This window comes from Meles meles, chromosome 12, assembly GCF_922984935.1.
Source record: "Meles meles chromosome 12, mMelMel3.1 paternal haplotype, whole genome shotgun sequence".
In the NCBI taxonomy this organism is placed as follows: domain Eukaryota; kingdom Metazoa; phylum Chordata; class Mammalia; order Carnivora; family Mustelidae; genus Meles; species Meles meles.
The window spans coordinates 10,570,508-10,589,087 of NC_060077.1; the positions used below are offsets into that span (position 1 = coordinate 10,570,508).

Sequence of the window (18,580 nt, forward strand, 5' to 3'; positions counted from 1 at the left end):
GGAAGAGAAAATGTTTGCGATTAATTCATTATGGCTATCAAATTAAGTACTTACTGATTCATATTAGAACTTAAGGATGGAATTTTGTTTTCATGGGTCTGTATTATATCAAATATAAGTGAGGAAATTATTAATAATTGTCATAACTTGGGTATATGGATAATTTGAATGGTAGAAATACTTTGTAGAGAATGGTCCTTTTACCAAAATAAACAGCTTCCTGACAAGCTGAAGGCTTGATCTGGATTTATCCCTTGGGAGAAAACTGACTCCTACCCTGAACAATAGAAGTACTAAAGGAATCTTTGTTAGAGAAGGAAATATGGGCGAAATCAGAAAGAGAACTCAGAAGGCAAGGGTATATTTAGAAAACTGTGAAAACTGATACTGTATTCAAAACATGAGAGCTCATACTTTTATATTCATTCTCTGCACATTCAGTGACATGATGTTGCTGCATAAAAATTCACCAGTTATTAGATGAAGTGACTTTTGACAGTTTAGCATTCAAAGGGTCTAGGATGTTTTATTCTGAAATGAACTAATACCTGTTGCCATGTTAATATGATGTCTATTAAAACGTCCTGGTAAAAATGTTATGCTCACAAAGTTGCTAATTTCCCAATCATTGCCCCTTTTGGGTTTCCTTCCTGTGGGGAAATGTATGCCCCTGAATGAAGATTTGGAGTTTTAAGTGGAACTGTTTAGAAGCAGGCGTTCAAAACAAGTATCTGACAGATTAGGGTTTGCTTTTCTCATTTTTCTAATCTAAACCATCTAAAGGCAATTTTACATCTATCTGGGCAATTCTGTTTTTACACCCTGACAGCTTCTTAGGTAAAGCATTCCAATTGACTTTCTGTTGCCATTATCAGTCCTCACTAGAGTAATAGGTAGGAAATCCTTAAATATGCATTTTCAGATCTGCCAGTGACCGAGATTAGCATGCATTTTATACCTCTTGGTTAGAAATAATATAGCTTGTCACTGACCCTAAATATATATGTTATATATTTAATACAAATTATATATGTTATAAATATATAACATATGTAAGGGGTTCATAAATCATGCAGATGTAAAATTATCCTGCGTAGATACTGTGAAAGGTTTTATTCTTATTAATTAGTTATAGATTGAAATTTCAGGCTGATTTCATGTTCAGAGCTGTTTGTAATGAACGTAATAAGCCAAACCTGTTAACAATTTGTTCCGTGTAAAATGAAAAGATGTCTGTTGGAGTGTAGTTTCTGGGAAGCACAAACAGCAGGATTCTTCTTTCATTCTGAGATCTAGTCCATGCGAGGATTCATTCTTTTGAGCAAAGTTTTGAGACATAAAGGCATATTGGGTATTGGGAACACCTTTTAGAAATGTTCAGCTTGGGGCGCCTGTGTGGCTCAGTGGGTTAAAGCCTCTGCCTTCGGCTCAGGTCACGATCCCAGGGTCCTGGGATCGAGCCCCGCATCAGGCTCTCTGCTCAGCGGGGAGCCTGCTTCCCCCTCTCTCTCTGCCTGCTTCTCCATCTACTTGTGATATCTCTGTCAAATAAATAAATAAAATCTTAAAAAAAATGTTCAACCATGAAACAGGGGTCTTGGGGCCAGGATACTGGGCCAGAAGATCATTATTTCTCCTTAGATTGCCTCTTATTGCTGTGATTTCCAAATCTGGGCATATTCTTGTTTGGATATGGGGCCCCTTCATCATACTGTAATCTGTTTTGGCAATCAAATTAATCTGGTGTCAAACTCTTATCGCTGTTTCCATTCCTTTCCCCAGCAAATACTAGCTGTGGCCTGCCTCTGAAAATGCTTCGGAAAACGCCCATCTATACCTGTGGTACATACTTGGTGATGCTGGTCCCGCCCCCAGGGGGGTCAGGCAGCTCTGCCACCCGTTCTCTTTTTGGGGGAACAAGTGGTTTGTCGTCTCTAAAAAGTAAGTGTGTCTTACTTGTGGCACTTTGCCCAATTTATCTCTGACTTTGCAATTTAAGGCTCTCCTATTGATGATGTTAAACTTCCTCTGTTGTTTGCAGTGGCTCGTTGAAAACAACAAAACTTATCGATATAGTTACAGGTTAGGGGAATTAAAACTATAATTTTTGTAGATGATACAGTAGTACACTTCTGAAAGCCATCATCCTGTGTGTTCAAGACAATTTTAGAGAAATACTCTTTTGCCATATTTGCTGATGACATGGCAAGAGCTTGACCCACTATGAATAGAATTCCAAAGCTATTAAATAAACTATGTGAGGGGCGCCTGGGTGGCTCAGTCGTTAAGCGTCTGCCTTCCGCTCAGGTCATGATCCCAGGTCCTGGGATCGAGCCCTACATCGGGCTCCCTGCTCAGCGGGAAGCCTGCTTCACCCTCTCCCACTCCCCCTGCTTGTGTTCCCTCTCTCGGTGTGTCTCTCTGTGTCAAATAAATAAAATCTTTGAAAATAAATAAATAATAAAGTATGTAAAATGCCTTCATTTTAGGACACATAAACAAAATGTGAAGCCACAAATGTCCAATTCAGAAAGCAATGTTAATTAAGTATACCCCTCCAAGCCTCAGCTTTTCCACCTGCAAAGATAAAAGAAAAGTAGTATCTCACACTATTGTTTGGGGATCATATGCAATAAAGTTATGTTAGAGTAGCTCTAAGAAATAACAAACCCCAAATGTTCCTTTCACATATGGTAACATTTCGTGTTTTTCCTTGAAATTTATTTAGACACATAAAATTAAAATGTTTTTAAAATCTGTTTTTCATTCCCAATTTTTTCACATTCTGTCCTCAGAATGATTTGTAGTTATCCCATTAAAGGATTGTATTTCACATATAGACTTTCAAAAAGGCATTTCATACTGTAAGCCTGATGATACAGATTTGACCTCAGCAGTTTGTACAATATCATGTGTCTAATATCAGCCTTTAGGCCATTTCAAATACATTCAACACATTGCATGTGTTTGAGATTTAGATATAGATATGCGTAACAACTGGACGCTCTTTTGCCTTCAGAATCAAATTGGACTTTTTCTCAACAGCTTGTTTTCTCTAACAGCTCATGTGACCAGGATGTCTCTTTAGCCCTTGAATAAATGATATAAATTTACTATTAGTCTCTTTTTTTAATACTAGCTTCACTGAGATACAACTTACCATAAAAATCCATACCTTCCAAGTGTACAATTCAGTGGTTTTAGTATATTCAGAGTTGTGCGACCATCACCACTATCTACTTCTAGAACATTTTCCATCACTTCAAAAAGAAACCTCCCACCCATACCCATTAGCAGTCACTCCCCTTCTTACCCCCCTCACCCCAACCCCTGGCATCCACCCATCTGCTTCTGTCTGAATGGGTTTATCCCTGGACTTCTCCTGTTTACGGGAATATATGTGCTTTTGTGACTGGCGTTTTTTATGTTTTTAAGGTTCATCCATTTGGTAGCAGGAATCATTACTTCATTCCTTTTTATGGCTGAATTATGTTCCATTGCATGGATATACCCCATTTTGTTGACATTTGGATTGTTTCTGCTTTCTGGCTATTTTGAGTAATACTGCTGTGAACTTTCATGGACAAGTCTTTGTGGAGGCTCGTGTTCACTTCTCTTATGGATAAATGTAGAAATAAAATTCTGGTCATACAGTAGCTCTATGTTTACCCTTTGGAGGGACTGCCAAATTGTTTTCCAAAGTGGCTGCTCCATTTTACATTCTTATCAGCAACATGAAAGGGTTCCAATTTCTCCACATCCTCAGTGACATTTATTTTCTGCTTTTTAAAGTTATAGCCATCCTACTGGGTATGAAGTACTATTTCATTGTGGTTTTGATTTGCATTTCCCTAATGACAAATGATGTTGAACATCTCTTCTTGTGTTTATTGGCCATTTGTATGTCTCTTTTGGGGAAATATCTGTTCAAATCCTTTGTCCATTTTTAAATTGGGTTATATGTCTGTTTATTGACCATTAGTCTTATTAAGCTCTTTTTAGCCTCAATTTGTCACTCCATTGAAATTGGCCCCATTCGATTAAAGCAGGCCTTCACACTGCCATTTTTTCATGAGGCTATAGCTTACATAGTGATTCTGTTTTAGGCCAACAAATCAATAAATGCTTAAATTTCTTCTGTGTCCTGTTCACATTGGTTGCTGTGGAGGCTACTCAGTAAGTGGAAGTCGTGGTGCTTGGTCTGGTTGAGAGAAATGCTGTCAGTGTGTGTGAAACAAGTGGAGGGTAATATACAATCCTGTATCACTGCCTGAAGGGTGGGGAGCAGATAAAGTGCTGCAGAATCTGAAAGAAAGGGTTATTGTGGAGGGGGGGTAGGAAGGAGACACAGCCTGGGGTCTTGAGTTTAAGTCATGAAAGCAGGTATTAGGCATTTAAGTGGCCAAATTGGGGAAAGACGTATGCATGGCAAACACAATGAAAACGAGATTTGGGAAGATAGTTTGTTGGTGTGCAGGTTGGCACAGTGGGAAGTAGAAAGAAGGACAATTTTTGTTTTTTTAAAAGATTTTATTATTATTATTTTTAACATTTTATTTATTTATTTGACAGAGGGAGAGATCGCAAGTAGGCAGAGAGGCAGACAGAGAGAGAGGAGGAAGCAGGCTCCCCGTGGAGCAGAGAGCCCCATTTGGGGCTCGATCCTAGGATGCTGGGATCGTGACCTGAGCCGAAGGCAGAGGCTTTAACCCACTGAGCCACCCAGGCACCCTGGAGGTGCCTGGTGAGGAAAAGATTTTGTTTTATTTGTCAGAAAGAGCACAAGCAGGGTTAGCAGCAGGCAGAGGGAGAAGCACACTTCCAATTGAGCAAGGAACGTGACGTGGGACTTGATCCCAGGACCCTGGGATCATGACCTGAGACGAAGGCAGTTGCTTAACCAACTGAGCCACCCAGGTGTCCTGAAAGTACAGTTTCTTTTTCTTTTCTTTATTTTATTTTATTTTATTTTTTAAGATTTTATTTATTTCTTTGACAGGAACACAGCGAGAGAGGGAACACAAGCAGGGGGTGTGGGAGAGGGAGAAACAGGCTCCCCGCCGAGAGCAGGAAGCCTGATGTGCGGCTCAATCCCAGGACCTTGGGGTCACAACCTAAGCTAAAGGCAGACGCTTAACAACTGAGCTACCCAGGTGCCCCCCGAAAGAACATTTTAGATGATAGCTTGGATCAGGCATGATGAGGATCTGAATTACAAGGGGGATGGGACTAAGAAAAGGGAACTTGAGAGATAGTGCTAGAATTTTATGTTAAAAGTGGGGAAGAAATAATAAGAGTACGTTTGTGCTGGTGCAGGTCCTATAGAAATGTTTTAATTCATTTAATCTTCATTTAATTCATTTAATCTTCACTAAACTATGTAGGGTGGGTACTTCTATTATCTTCACTGTGTACATGAGGAAATAGAGGTTCCAGTACATTTTCTGGGTCACACAGAAGAGATAGACCTGGAATTCAAACCCAGAAGCCTAGAGCCCATGCTTGACATCACTGCCCTATCCTATGTTAAGGGAAAAGGCCAAAGTGTCTTCAAGTTTTAGAGTTAGTGCTTAGAAGGACAGCAGCCTAGCTATGTTTGTCCACTAACCTCCATTGGGCAGCAACTATATATAAAGTATTTCTTATAAATCGTATTACCTAGTGATGTTAGTGGTCATGATTTCTCTTGCAATGACTCTTGGTAATCTATATTGCAAATATATGCAAAAGGTGCCATTTTATTTTTTATTTATTAAAGATTTTATTTATTTATTTGAGAGCCAGAGATCACAAGTAGGCAGAGAGGCAGGCAGAGAGAGAGGGAGAGGGGGAGAAGCAGGCTCCCCGCTGAGCAGAGTCTGATGCAGGACTTGATCCCAGGACTCTGGGATCATGACCTGAGCCAAAGGCAGCGGCTTAACCCACTGAGCCACCCAGGCACCCCAAAAGGTGCCATTTTATTTTTTAAAAGATTTTATTTGAGAGAGCAAGTGAGCAAAGGGGGAGGGGCAGAGGGAGAGAGAATTTCAAGCAAATTGCTCGTCAAGCGCAGAGCCCGGTGTAGGGTTCAGTCTCACATCCCTGAGATGACCTGAGCCCAAATCAAGAGTTGGGCGCTTAACTGACTGAGGCACTCAGGTGCCCAACAAAAAGTTGCCATTTTTAAAACATTTTGAAAAATAAGGCTCACTATTTAGTAGGACATTTGTGATGGATTGTGTGTGTGCGTGTGTGTGTTTAAGATTTATTTATTTGAGAGAGCACACAAGCGGGCAGGGGGGAAAGGGCAGAGGGGGAGAGAGAGAGAGAGAAGCAGCTCTCTGCTGAGAGGTGGGGCCCGACACGGGGCTTGATCCCACAACCCAAGTCAGGTACTTAACCGACTGAGCTACCCAGTTGCCCCCTTTTTTGTGGTCTTACGTTTGTATTCTGTCTCCTCATTGTTAGCACCAATAGATGACAAAAAAGGTGTGATTTTTTATAAAAGTCTTAAGAGCCTAAAGTTTAAACTTTGAAAAGTAGACTGTCATTGTAAGGCTTATTAAACAGCTTAATATTTGTTTCCAAAGTCCTTGCTTCTAGCTTGGTGTATAATATTTCGGATGGTCAGTTCACAAGTCGTGCCGATCTCATAGATGCTGCTGGAAGCTCACTGGGGCGTGGTGCTCTTGTACCAGGATTGGGTAAGAAATGCCCACTTTTCCTTAGAAAATTCAATTTAAATTTAATTCAATTTAAGCAGTTTCTCTCAAAAAATCTTGCCAATTCCTTTTCCTTGTAAGAAAGGATTTTTTGATGCTGCTGTTTAAGGATCAACATAAGAAATGGCCGTAGGTGACATTTCTCTGCATAAATTGCTATCAAAGATATTGTCTTTCAGGTTGTATTGCCCGTAACAAATTCTTCTCACGGTTCATGCTGTGAAGAGGTTTATTTCCCATGAGGCACTGGTGTGCTTCTTACTGTTAGGAAATGAACATTATGTAATATACTAGATTTTCTCTTTGCCTTGGCTCCTGGGAAGCTCATATTTAAATCTTGGGCTCAGTTACTAAGGCTTTTACTATGTGTTAATGTTCATTAGTCCTGTTAATACCTGGGTTTTGGTTTAAACCAAATTCTTAAACTTAAATTCTTGAGGGAATTAAAAGGATCGCAAGTCAGTTACTAAGAACTGTGTATTCCATGAGACCTGTTCCATTCTTACGAAGGAGTTAAGCAAAGTAGAGATGGAGTCCTGCCTTCTTGCTGAGCCCCAATCTAATGCTTTGCCAGATAAATATGCGGGACTCAGGATGTGGACTGTCAGCAGCGGAGAGAGTCGCCCTTCCGTTCTTTAGCAGTGCTTTGGAGAAATATGTATACGGGCTGAGGATGGCGTGGCGGTTGAATGAAGTGTGCTCTTTCTGCAGGCGCCTGTTACGATACAGTGAACAACATGCTGTGGACGTGCTCGAACGATTATATCGATCAGTGGTGCAATCCAGGGAACCAGGCCTTCCATTACGTCTGTCAGAGACTTGGAGTCAGCCACATCATCACTGAGCCCAAAGGTAAGGTGCCCTCGTAGTCTTCTTAGAGGAACAGATTTTCCCCTCATGAAATAGGAGAGAGCACAGAAATAGGAGAGAGCACAGTAGTGTTAGGAAGTCCTAACATAGCCCAGGCGACATGTGTCAACAGCTTTCCCTCTTTGAACATGAAACCTGCATCTTTGTTGCCTGATTTTTTTTTTTTTTTTAAGATTTATTTATTTGAGGGAGAAAGCATGAACATGGGGAGGGGCAGAGGGAGAAGCAGACTCCCCACTGAGCAGGGAGCCCAATGTGGAGCTCAATCCCAGGACCCTGGCTGGGATCATGACCTGAGTCGAAGGCAGACGCTTAACCAACTGAGCCACCCAGGCACCCTGCTGGATTGTTTTATGATTAAATAAATAAATATGTAAATAAATAGAGGATTTGGGACTTTTTTAGAGAAAACTGTTAAGTCACTCTAAAATTGCCAGAACTGGGGCGCCTGGGTGGCTCAGTGGGTTAAAGCCTCTGCCTTCGGCTCAGGTCATGATCCCAGGGTCCTGGGATCGAGCCCCGCATCGGGCTCTCTGCTCAGCGGGGAGCCTGCTTCCTCCTCTCTCTCTCTGCCTACTTGTAATTTCTGTCTTTCAAATAAATGAATAAAATCTTTAAAAAAAAATAAATAAATAAAATTGCCAGAACTTTGGTGCAAAAGTTGATTCTTTATTTGTACTTGCCATGGGATTGTTTGCCATTTTAATGTTTTGCATTGATAACCTGTTTATATACAGATTTATAATTAGAATCACCAAAAAAGGATGTATGTATTTCTTAATATTAAGTTACTACTATAAAATCTCCTGGCTTCAAGGTCAGCTATAGTGGTGCAGACGAGCAAATCCTCTCCTCATAAAGCAATGATAAAATGGACATGATTACCAAAAACAATGATTTCTAGCCTCTGGAAACTAACCAAGGGCATGCACCAAAATGAGAAGTGAATATTCTTTTTTTTTTTTTTTAAAGATTTTATTTATGTATTTGACAGACAGAGATCACAAGTAGGCAGAGAGGCAGGCAGAGAGAGAGAGAGAGAGAGGAAGGGAAGCAGGCTCCCTGCTGCGCAGAGAGCCCCATGCAGGGCTCGATCCCAGGACCCTGAGATCATGACCTAAACTGAAGTCAGAGGCTTAACCCACTGAGCCACCCAGGCGCCCCGAGAAGTGAATATTCTTAAAAACCACTGAACTTTGGGTAAAAACAGTGGAAGTCTGTGGTACTCTCAGCTGGGGATGCCCCTGTCTCCCACCTTAAGCATGGTCAGTGAGATAATCCCACCAGCCTGGGGCAGATCGTGTAAACCATCGGCTTTGCTTCCAGAGGGGGCTGACCTGATCCGGAGCAATACATGGAAAAAACTCCTGCCCAGCAACAATGTCAGGAACAGTACCAGTCTCAGTGGTAAACCAAGAGAGAAGACTGGTGGCTTAGCTCGCCTTCGGCTATGGTTGGGATTAGGGTGAGCAGAGGACTGGCAGACTACCAGAGAGTTACTCACGGGCTCTGGGTAGTGAGGAAGCTACAGAGGGCTTTGGTTAGCTTCCTGTCCATCTTTGTGGAAGAAGCGGGAGAGGGTCCAGCCTAGGTGGGGCACACAGGCCTGGCTGACCATGAGCCTGCACGTACGTGTGGAGATGTGAGAGGGTCTGACAAAGTAAAATCCAGGGCAGAGCTCAAAGCCGTGTGATCCTTGGTGTGCCACCCCAAAACACATAGACCCAGCCAGAGGGACAGACTTACTGGCTCAAGGTATTTGAGCACAGCTTTTGACTCAGGCTAGATGATTCCTAGGAAGGCAGGCTTAAAAAAAAAAGTACACAGATGAAAGAAAGTAACAAAGTAGAAACAAGAATTGAAAAAAACCCAAATCAAACAGAAGTCAGTAGCTACACACTGTAGGTGAAACTCCAATGTTGGATTTAGCAGATGGAAACTAAAGCAGCCTTTATATATGTATTGAAACATCTAAAGGAAACCCTTTTGAAAAGATACAAGTATGATGACTATGACTAAAAAAAAAAAAAAAAAAATCAACATAAATTTTTGAAAAAAGATCCAGTTGGAAATTCTGGATTTGAAAAGTTCAGTGATTGCAAAGAGCAGCTCAGCAGCAGATTTGAGACAGTGGGAGAAAAAGATCTGCGACATGGACGTAGACGGATAGAGTCATCCTGTTTGAAGAGTGAGAAAAAAAACTCCAATCTTGGGGAGTACTGGTCACATTTTGTAGAATGGCCTTCTGTTTGGGTTCATCTGATGTTTTCTCTCTCTCTCTCCTTCTTCTTCTTCTTCTTTTCTTTTTTTTAAAGGTTTTGAGAGGGAAAGAGCATGAGGGAGGGGGAGGAGCAGAGGGAGAAACAGACCCTCCACTGAGGAGGGAGCCCAATTCGGAGCTCAATCCCAGGACCCCAGGATCATGACCCGAGCCAAAGGCAGACAGACGCTTAACCAACTAAGCCAGCCAGGTGCCCCTGATGTTTTTTCATTTTGAACTGAGGCTTTAGATTTTAGGGAGGAATACCGCAGAAGCGAAGTGCTTTTCTCATTACATCCTATCACAGGGTACATGATACCAACATGATTTATTATTAAAATTGATCACTTGGTTTGGGGTGCCTGGCTGACTCAGTCGGTGGAGCATGCAACTCTTGGCATTGGGGTTGTGAGTTTGAGCCCCACCTTAGGTGCAGAGATTACTTAAAAATAAGATCTTAGGGGCGCCTGGGTGGCGCACCTCTCCTAGATCACATGCTTTCCTGTTCCTTTGAGGTCATTCATTTCAGCTGGTTTAAGGGGAAAAGCAGGTTTCGAGTTTTTGTTGTTTGGTGGTGGTTGTTGTTGTTCTTGTTTTGTATTTTGCCTATTTAAATTATTTTCACCTCCGTTCCCCAAATGCCCATGACCATCCATGGGGCGTTTATTATTATGTAAGAGGATGCTCATGAACCCTCAAGGTTGAACTGATGGCTCTCTAGGTTGCGGTGACTAAATGAGATTAAAAATGGTGAGGTACTGTGGGAGGAGATATTTGTGGACCTGGGGGTGGGGATGCAGTGGGGGTGGTGTTCTATCATTAGAAAAGCCGTAGAAGATGGATTTGACTAGACTGGTTCCAGTATGGGCTCTGAGCAGAGACAGCCTAAATGCAAATCTCAGCTCTACACTTAGTAACTGTGCGACCGAAGGTGAGTTATTTAACCTCTCTGACATTAATTTACTCCACTACGAAACAGGGCTAAAGTAGTCTAAGTTTATAACAGAGTTGTAATGCATGTAAACCATGTAGCCCATCGTCCAGCCTATAGAAAGGACTCTCACAGCGGTTAGTTACTTATGCTCTTTAAAAATGGGAATTCCAGGAGTGCCTGGGTGGCCCAGTGGGTTAAGCCTCTGCCTTCAGCTCAGGTCATGGTCTCAGGGTCCTGGGATCAAGCCCTGCATCAGTCTCTCGACTCAGTGGGGAGCCTGCTTCCCCTTCTCTCTCTGCCTGCCTCTCTGCCTCCTTGTGATCTCTCTCTGTCAAATAAGTAAAAAAGATCTTAAAAAAAAGGGCAGGGGGAATTCCCTAATGTGTTCATTTTCACCCCAGCACCCTGTGGCAGGGAAAAGGATTCTCCAGAAGTGGTGGAAGAGATGGGAGCCAAGTACTCTGTCCTAGTGTGCATGTACCTTTTGTAAACCAGAGTTCTGTTCCCTTGGGGGGCCACCCATGGTCATATCTTTCTTCACTGAGTTTCTTTTTTCATTTTTTAGAAGAGGCTATAACCACGAACGAGGTTATAAACCAATTACTGCACCACGTTGGTGCGATGTGCATACACCAACTCAATCTTCTTGCCACCAACCCCAATCTTCCAATCACAAGTGTCTTGGGCAAGCAGCATCCAATTGAAGCACACCATCTGAGCAGTATTTGTGACATTATGGAGAAGGCCATGGTTAACGGAGATACCTGTATCATACGCTGTATTCTTGTTGTCTTTCAGGTAAATGCACTGTTTGGATAGAAGTAAGATAATAGAGAAAAAGAAACCTAAAATTTGGTTTTCAGCCAGCTAATTTCCACCAGAAGCAAAGTTTAATAATATTCCTATCTTATATGTTAATCACATTCTGATCCTGTAATTAGAAATGTAATCAACGCATTGCGTTACAGTTAATGCAGGACTGGTGTAGGTAGCTCATTGCAATTAATATATAGAAAATATTTACTCTAATTATAACATTACACAATAGAGGAGATTGTGATTAAAAATCCACCTGGATATCTGTTCATAAGAATATCTACTATGTGCTTTTTTCATTGGGATAATTTTATCCCTAGTAGAATTAGCATTTTTAGATCTACCCCTTATGTTTCTGTAGGTGGTATTTAAATTTTTCTTCAGCCCACAAACCGAAAGGAATCGCGACATCATTCGACGGTCTGGACTGCTGCTTTGGCAGTTGCTGATGGCACCAAAAGACCAAATTTGCCCTGAAATTCAGAAGGAAGTGTGTCTTGCCATCAGGTAATCGGCAAATGATTTTCTTCCTGGTTTTTGCAGACTGCTTCTCCTGTGCTGCATTGTAATCTTCCTGCAATTCGGATGCATAGAAGTCTCTTACCCTGTCCCACAGTGCGTAGGGAATAATTTAACTGGAGAGGAGAGGCCCCAAGCCATGTGTGTAACTACATTCCTCATCTTGCCTTTAGAATTTTGGAAGGAAAGAAAAAAGCAAAGCCATTGAGAGGATATCTGGATGGTTTGCAAGTGGATGTTCCTGTTATTTGGGGAGGGTATGTGGCAAGGTGGCAAAAAAGCAGATTCGGGCAGCCAAGAGACCTGGGTTCTAGTCTTTCTTCTGCCACGTACTAGCTTGGCTCAAGGCTTCCATTTCCTCAGCTGTAAAGTGGGCATAAAAATAACACCAAATTTAAGGATTTCTAAGATTTTAATAAGGTAAAGCCTGATGCAAAGTGCTCAGCAATGTTAGCCTTTTAAATTCTATTTAAAATCTTGTTAGAGAAGATGGCAGAATTTGTGGGCCATTTTCTGTTTATTATCATTTAATCTTTTTAAAAAATTAATTAACTTTTTTGTGAGTGTGCTGTAAACTCTTATCCAGGAATATAGCCTTATCCAGGAATATAGCCTTAATGTGACCAAGTATAATATAGTGACCAAGTATGAAGAGAGAACTGAATGTTTGGTCTGGAAGAACTGTGTGATAGAAATGGGCAGAGTGGGAGGGGACTTTTTTTCCTCTTCCATAATTGATTATGCTTTGGGTCTCTTTCTGTATTAAGTATTAAGGCAGTAATTTAAATCTGGTGTCATGAGGAAACTTCTGGGGGTAATAGGTATGTTCACTCCCTTGATTGTGGTGGTTTCATGAGTCTCTGCATATGTCAAAACTTGTCATACTTACACTTGAAAAATATGCACTTTATTGTATGTCAAACCTCATTTAAAAAAAAAAAACAGTTCTAACACTACTTGCATTACTTTCCATCTTGACTTTTTTGGAAAAGCTGTGATTTAGAAATACCACTTCTCACATGTGCTTTTGGTCACAATCTGGATCTATACCTGGCTCAACTACATTGACTTTTTATAGCTCAGTTCTCTTTAACTAGTTCCATATCCAGCCTCAGACAAGGTCTTATTTTGGTAACTTGTAGATACAAGGAGAGAGAGCCTGTTTCTCAGGGAGGTGAATGGGCTCTGTCGCGACAGCGTATTTCGGTTGAGACGCTTTATTAGTGATGAAACCTCTCAGAGTTTTATGTAATCACACAGCCATCTTTAAAATAAATACAAATTAAAATATTTAGAGTTTGGATTTTCTAGGACATTTGTTGAAAAGTTTTTTTTTTTTTTTTTTTTTTTTCACTTTTCTGTCCTTTCAGCTCTGGCTTAAATATCTTGTACCCCGGTGAAACCGAAATCAATAACTTACTGAAGCTGGTCTTAACGGAAGGTGAGAATTATCCTTGAATTCTCCTTGAACAACCATCCCTTTTTTTGTCCGTAAGGAAACCGCTGGATACTAAGATAATAGATATTTCTTCTCTTCATACCTTTTAGTATTCTTTTTAAAATGTATCTGCACATGTGCCAACACTTCCAACCAGACTTCGAGCAGAAACTGTGTTCTCTGTATCTTCAAGAAACCTTTTTCTGTCCGCACTGCTTCGCAGAAAGTGCCTGATAGTAGATATTTAATGCGTGTTAAAGATAATGACTTCTTGGGATCTCTAAGTCAGCTTGTTCCCTCCAAAACCCAACTTTTAAATAAATGCAACAAATGCAGATATTTAATAAATATAATAGTATATTTATAATAATATAATTATTTAAATACAAATGTATTTAAATAAATACAACAAAGTTCACCCTGTCAGAGACACTCTGCATTTTTAAGCAACATTAACTTAAAGAATTAGAAATCACACTTTCTGATGTACACTTTGATCAGAATGTACTGGTTTTAAAAAGCCTGATTGGTTGTGATGTTCTTGCTGCTGCCGTTCATGTGAGTACATGTGCCTGGAGCCCCTACATGGTCACTGGTCTGCTCCTTTCAAAACTTGTTTTAATAGCATCAGTTTTCTTAGTGTAATCACCAGGGTCATTTACGGAGTTTTATTCTGTGTCAGGAGAGAGAAACAGCGGCCTCTCCCAGCTGCGGGATGTGATTCTAACCAATTTAGCCGAACAGCTTCAAAACAACCGATTTGGCAGCGAGGAGGATGAGCATTACAGGTGACACCAGTTATGCTGTTGACTGCTCGCCTTCTCTGTGTTTTTCCCAGTAATTAATTTGCATTTAAATGTGTTTGATCAATGTTAGTCCCCTGTAATATCTGATATGATAATTAGCATGTTAAGTCAAAATCACAGATCAATTGAAAGCTAATAAATCCCACACTTGCCCTAAGAAGCGATGATAGCATTTTTCAGTTGTATCACCAGAATAACTTAGGCCTGCAGAAAGGTTCTCAGTGGAAATAAGAGATGGAGCTTATTTAAAAATCTTGGTGGAGGGTGCCATCCAAAACCCTGCTCTATGAGAGAGGGTAAGGGTATGTTGAGAGCTAGGAAGGGGAGGGAAGTGTTTGGTTTTCTTTGCTGTTTACAAAATACTTGGACTGGGTGCTTGGGTACCATTTTGTTTCTGTAAGTTTGATCTAGATGACACACCTAGCTGTTAGCATCATTACTGAGTGGGATGATTTACCTACAGAACCAGTTAATTTTGTGTCTTCTTTTTGTCACCTCATACCAACTGTATACAATTTATCCTTTTATTATTAAACCATCAATATCTTATTGTTGCATTTTCCTGCATTTTAAAGACTAAATGATGAACTTTTACACTACATCCTGAAGATCGTTGTTCGGGAATCCTGTATCTTAATCACCAAGTGCCAAACCGTCTCTAAAGAGGATTTTCAAAAACTCCTTTCAACCGTGCCTGTAAGTAACACTGTGTTTCATGAAGGCAGAATTGTATCATGTGTCCCCGTTTTCATGTTACTGTATTGAGGAGTGTATGTACACACTGCCGTAGCACACGCTCTCCAAGGCAACCTTAGTTGATGAAAGTCAGTGGGTGACTGTTTCTTCTGGAAATATAGAGCTGTACGAATCCACTTGGAATACTTTCTCTAGAGACTTTATTACTCCTGCTTAAATGTCTTGGTGCGGTGAATTGTTTGAGTTTGGATGTTTTGGTTTTGTTTAAAATAGGATTTCCCCTCCTGTTAATTTTTACTATAGCATTGTTTTCTAAAGCATCACTGTTGTACAGATGGGAAGGAACCAAGAAATTCTCTTAAGGGTTTGGGTAGACTGACTCTTTTCTAGTGGAGACATGTGAGAGGGGAAGAGGGTGGGAGGAAATATTAAGAGGGAAGAATTCAAGTAAGTATCTGTGTGACGAGTGTGAATTCTGTAGCAGAAGGCACAAAGTTACAGTAAATTTGTCAAGTTACATATCAAAAGCCATGTGGAAATAAGCCACCTGAGAAACTAACCTGGTCTGTTTTCTGTACTTTCTCTTTTGCTTCCCTTGTCCAAATCTTATAAACACATGAGGATTACATGACCCCTTTCAGTAAGGTGTAGATCATCTAAATGCCCTTGTTTGTATTAAAGGCTGCATCCTCCTGCCTGCGCTATCTGATGGCAGTTCAGAACCACCTTCTCAGTAACACTATTTTGATTAAACCTGATGAGAATGATGACAGTGACAACTCCTTGCAGGGAGAGACATTGAAGGTACAGGTAAACACCAAGCTTTCTTCTAACGATGCTTTCTACCCTGTGTGTAAAAGCACAGCTTAACTGGCTAAATCTCTGTGTATTACGATGTCAGATTTCACCATGTGGCTTATATTTTTGTGAGAGGTAATAGTAGGTCCCTCATTTCATAGGTTTTTATGTCATTGCACAGTGGTTACCATATTTGTGACACTCTCATAGTGTGTCATCTGTGTGCTCCTGTCAATCTTTTTGTGCCTTGTTTATTTTCATCTTTTTAAAAGAACTACAGAATATGGCACTTACAAGTGATCTGCACATCTGAAATTTATGGGTACGTGGATAAAATAAATCTGGGTGCATAACATTTGAAATAATTTTGACACTGTGGCTGGTTTGATATTCTCTCGATTCAAATAACTTCAAAAAGGTGATAATTTTCTCGCAACCTTTATATCGAATAATTTCTAAACCTACAGTTTATTTTATTCTCTGTAATTATTTCTAAGTTAGCTTCTGTGTAAACTCAATAATTTGTTCCCACATGGCAATTTATAGCAATCCAAAGATTTTTTTATAGCAGTGGATGTTATAATTTTGACAGATGCTGGAGGCTGTTATTTGCATTGTTCTTCAGAATTTCTTCTTTGTGAGAGACTTAGAGAAATCTTAATGTGTTGACCAAAACACACTGAAAAATTAACCAAGGAAGCCGAAAAGCTGAAAGCTGTTTATAGTTACCCTTTTCTTACTCCTTCACGTACATGTACTGTGAAACCCATATACTTGCTAGTTCCCGTTAATGAGTTGATCTTATTATAGAGTCAGTTTTTAAAGAGGCAAAATGCATGAATTAATCATTTCAACTGCTGACACTATTGATTAACTTCTCTTGCCTCAGTTTCCTAATCATCGAAGAGGGGCAGTAGGTCTCTCTCGTAAGGCTCTATGAGGGTCAGAGAGGAGGTGCGTGAAATGCCCACGCTGTGCCGCTGTCAGCGCCCGGAGGCTCGTAGGATCCGCGTGACCTAAACTGTGGTTTAGCCTGTCCATTCAGAATTCCTTTTCTCTTAAATGATAAAAACATCTTAATCATTCCAAGAAAGGCCCCAGGAAAGTCCAGTAATGAAACCCAGTGTTTTCCCTTTGAAAGGCTAAATTCCCTAAGTTCTTCGTTAGCCCATAGGGAGAAGTACTAGTGGTAAAGGCAGAAGAGGCTGAGTTGTCCAGTATTTCTGGGAAAAATTAGGTAATTTTTTTTTTTTTACCTAAAGGGTTTTTTTTTTTACCTAAAGGGTTAGGTTGGTTGCATTTTTTAAAAATAGAAAATAATTGTAAACTAAATATTTCTATGATTTTTTTAAAAAAGATTTTATTTATTTATTTGACAGACAGAGATCACAAGTAGGCAGACAGGCAGGTAGAGAGAGAGGAGGAAGCAGGATCCCTGCTGAGCAGAGAGTCCGACGCGGGGCTTGATCCCAGGTCCCTGGGATCATGACCCGAGCCGAAGGCAGAGGCTTTAACCCACTGAGCCACCCAGGCGCCCCTATTTCTATGATTTTTAACTAGTACTTCTTAACACATTATTTAGTATTTGGTCGCCCACGAACTCTCTAATAGTTTTTTTAAATGTTTGATAGCTGTAACTGCCTGCTGCTTTAACTGAATTTTTAACTTGCCTGCTTTCAAGTGTAATGGTTTAAAACATTAAGTAAAAAGGTCACTTGTACTGTTTCGGAATGTTGTGTTTTGTCTCATTTTATTCACCGCCTATACATGCGCCTTTTACTGTTCTGTTTTTCTCTTTAGCTATCCTCATACCACCCAAGGCAATCTTCCACCTGGACAGTTTCTGGGCTGGTCACCGGGAGCTCTCTTGTGCTGGAGGGGATGGGAGAAATGCCTTTTCTCCCAGGGACTCGGTGTGCTCCCCGTGAAATACTGCGTATTTCTGTCAGCACTCCAGACCTTAGCCTCCCAAATCAAATTGCTACTTGCCATCCTAGCGGAATTTCCTGCTTTGGGCTTATTCTGGCCACTTCATTATTTAATTTGGAAATGCATCATTAAATACATCATTTCATGTTGTCATTGTGAGTGTACACTCATCACAGAGCTTAAAAATAATATTATGATATTTTCTACCTAGGAGCTAAAGGTCAGTATTTTGGCTCTTGCCACCCAAATCCTGACTGGATGTGATGAAGTGTTGGAAATGCTACAGCAGGTCACAACTGCCCTCATAAATAGTGACCTAGCTGACCGTGAGCAGAGGTGAGGAACTGGCTCGTGAGCTGTGACCTGCTGCCCTTCAGGAGCAGAATTTGCTTATGAAAGCAAAGTCATTTAGAACATCAAACGTTCATTTAATATAGAGGGATTTTTGTGAGAAGAGGTTGAAACGGCAAATGTTTGAATGCCAGGTGCAATGGAACTCTGTAATGGTGCATTTAGGGGAGATTGGGCTAACAGCCGTGGTCTAAGAGGGCAGCGAGGTTGTGGTGCACAGCCTCATCGCTGACATTTGGGTCTGGCACCATCGTCGCTCCCAAACTGGCCTTTCCTTCAGTTATCTGGCCCAGCACCGTGTGCCCTGGCTTCCCCCATGATAAGGACTTGAGAGAGGCAGAGATGACTTTGTAATACGGGAAATTAACTGCCATGCAAAAGATGACGCTGACGTGATGTCTTAAGATTTTACTGTAATTTTACTGCAAATACAGGAGTGACCTACATAGGGGGTAATCGTTT

At 40.8% G+C, this 18,580-nt stretch overlaps 1 protein-coding gene across 7 annotated transcripts in view; it reads left to right on the forward strand.

Annotated features, from left to right (window-relative positions):
* Positions 1-18,580, forward strand: part of HECTD4 (HECT domain E3 ubiquitin protein ligase 4) — a 181,631-nt gene that overhangs the window by 81,600 nt on the left and 81,451 nt on the right. For 5 of the 7 annotated variants that reach the window (XM_046025933.1, XM_046025934.1, XM_046025937.1 and 2 more), the window contains exons 9-18: positions 1,783-1,941; positions 6,570-6,683; positions 7,413-7,553; positions 11,331-11,563; positions 11,943-12,088; positions 13,471-13,541; positions 14,221-14,326; positions 14,920-15,040; positions 15,722-15,850; positions 17,979-18,103. In XM_046025933.1, coding sequence (XP_045881889.1) covers positions 1,783-1,941; positions 6,570-6,683; positions 7,413-7,553; positions 11,331-11,563; positions 11,943-12,088; positions 13,471-13,541; positions 14,221-14,326; positions 14,920-15,040; positions 15,722-15,850; positions 17,979-18,103 — 1,345 coding nt within the window. The remainder of the gene's footprint in view (positions 1-1,782; positions 1,942-6,569; positions 6,684-7,412; positions 7,554-11,330; positions 11,564-11,942; positions 12,089-13,470; positions 13,542-14,220; positions 14,327-14,919; positions 15,041-15,721; positions 15,851-17,978; positions 18,104-18,580) is intronic. The other 2 variants (XM_046025935.1, XM_046025939.1) reach the window with 1 other exon arrangement.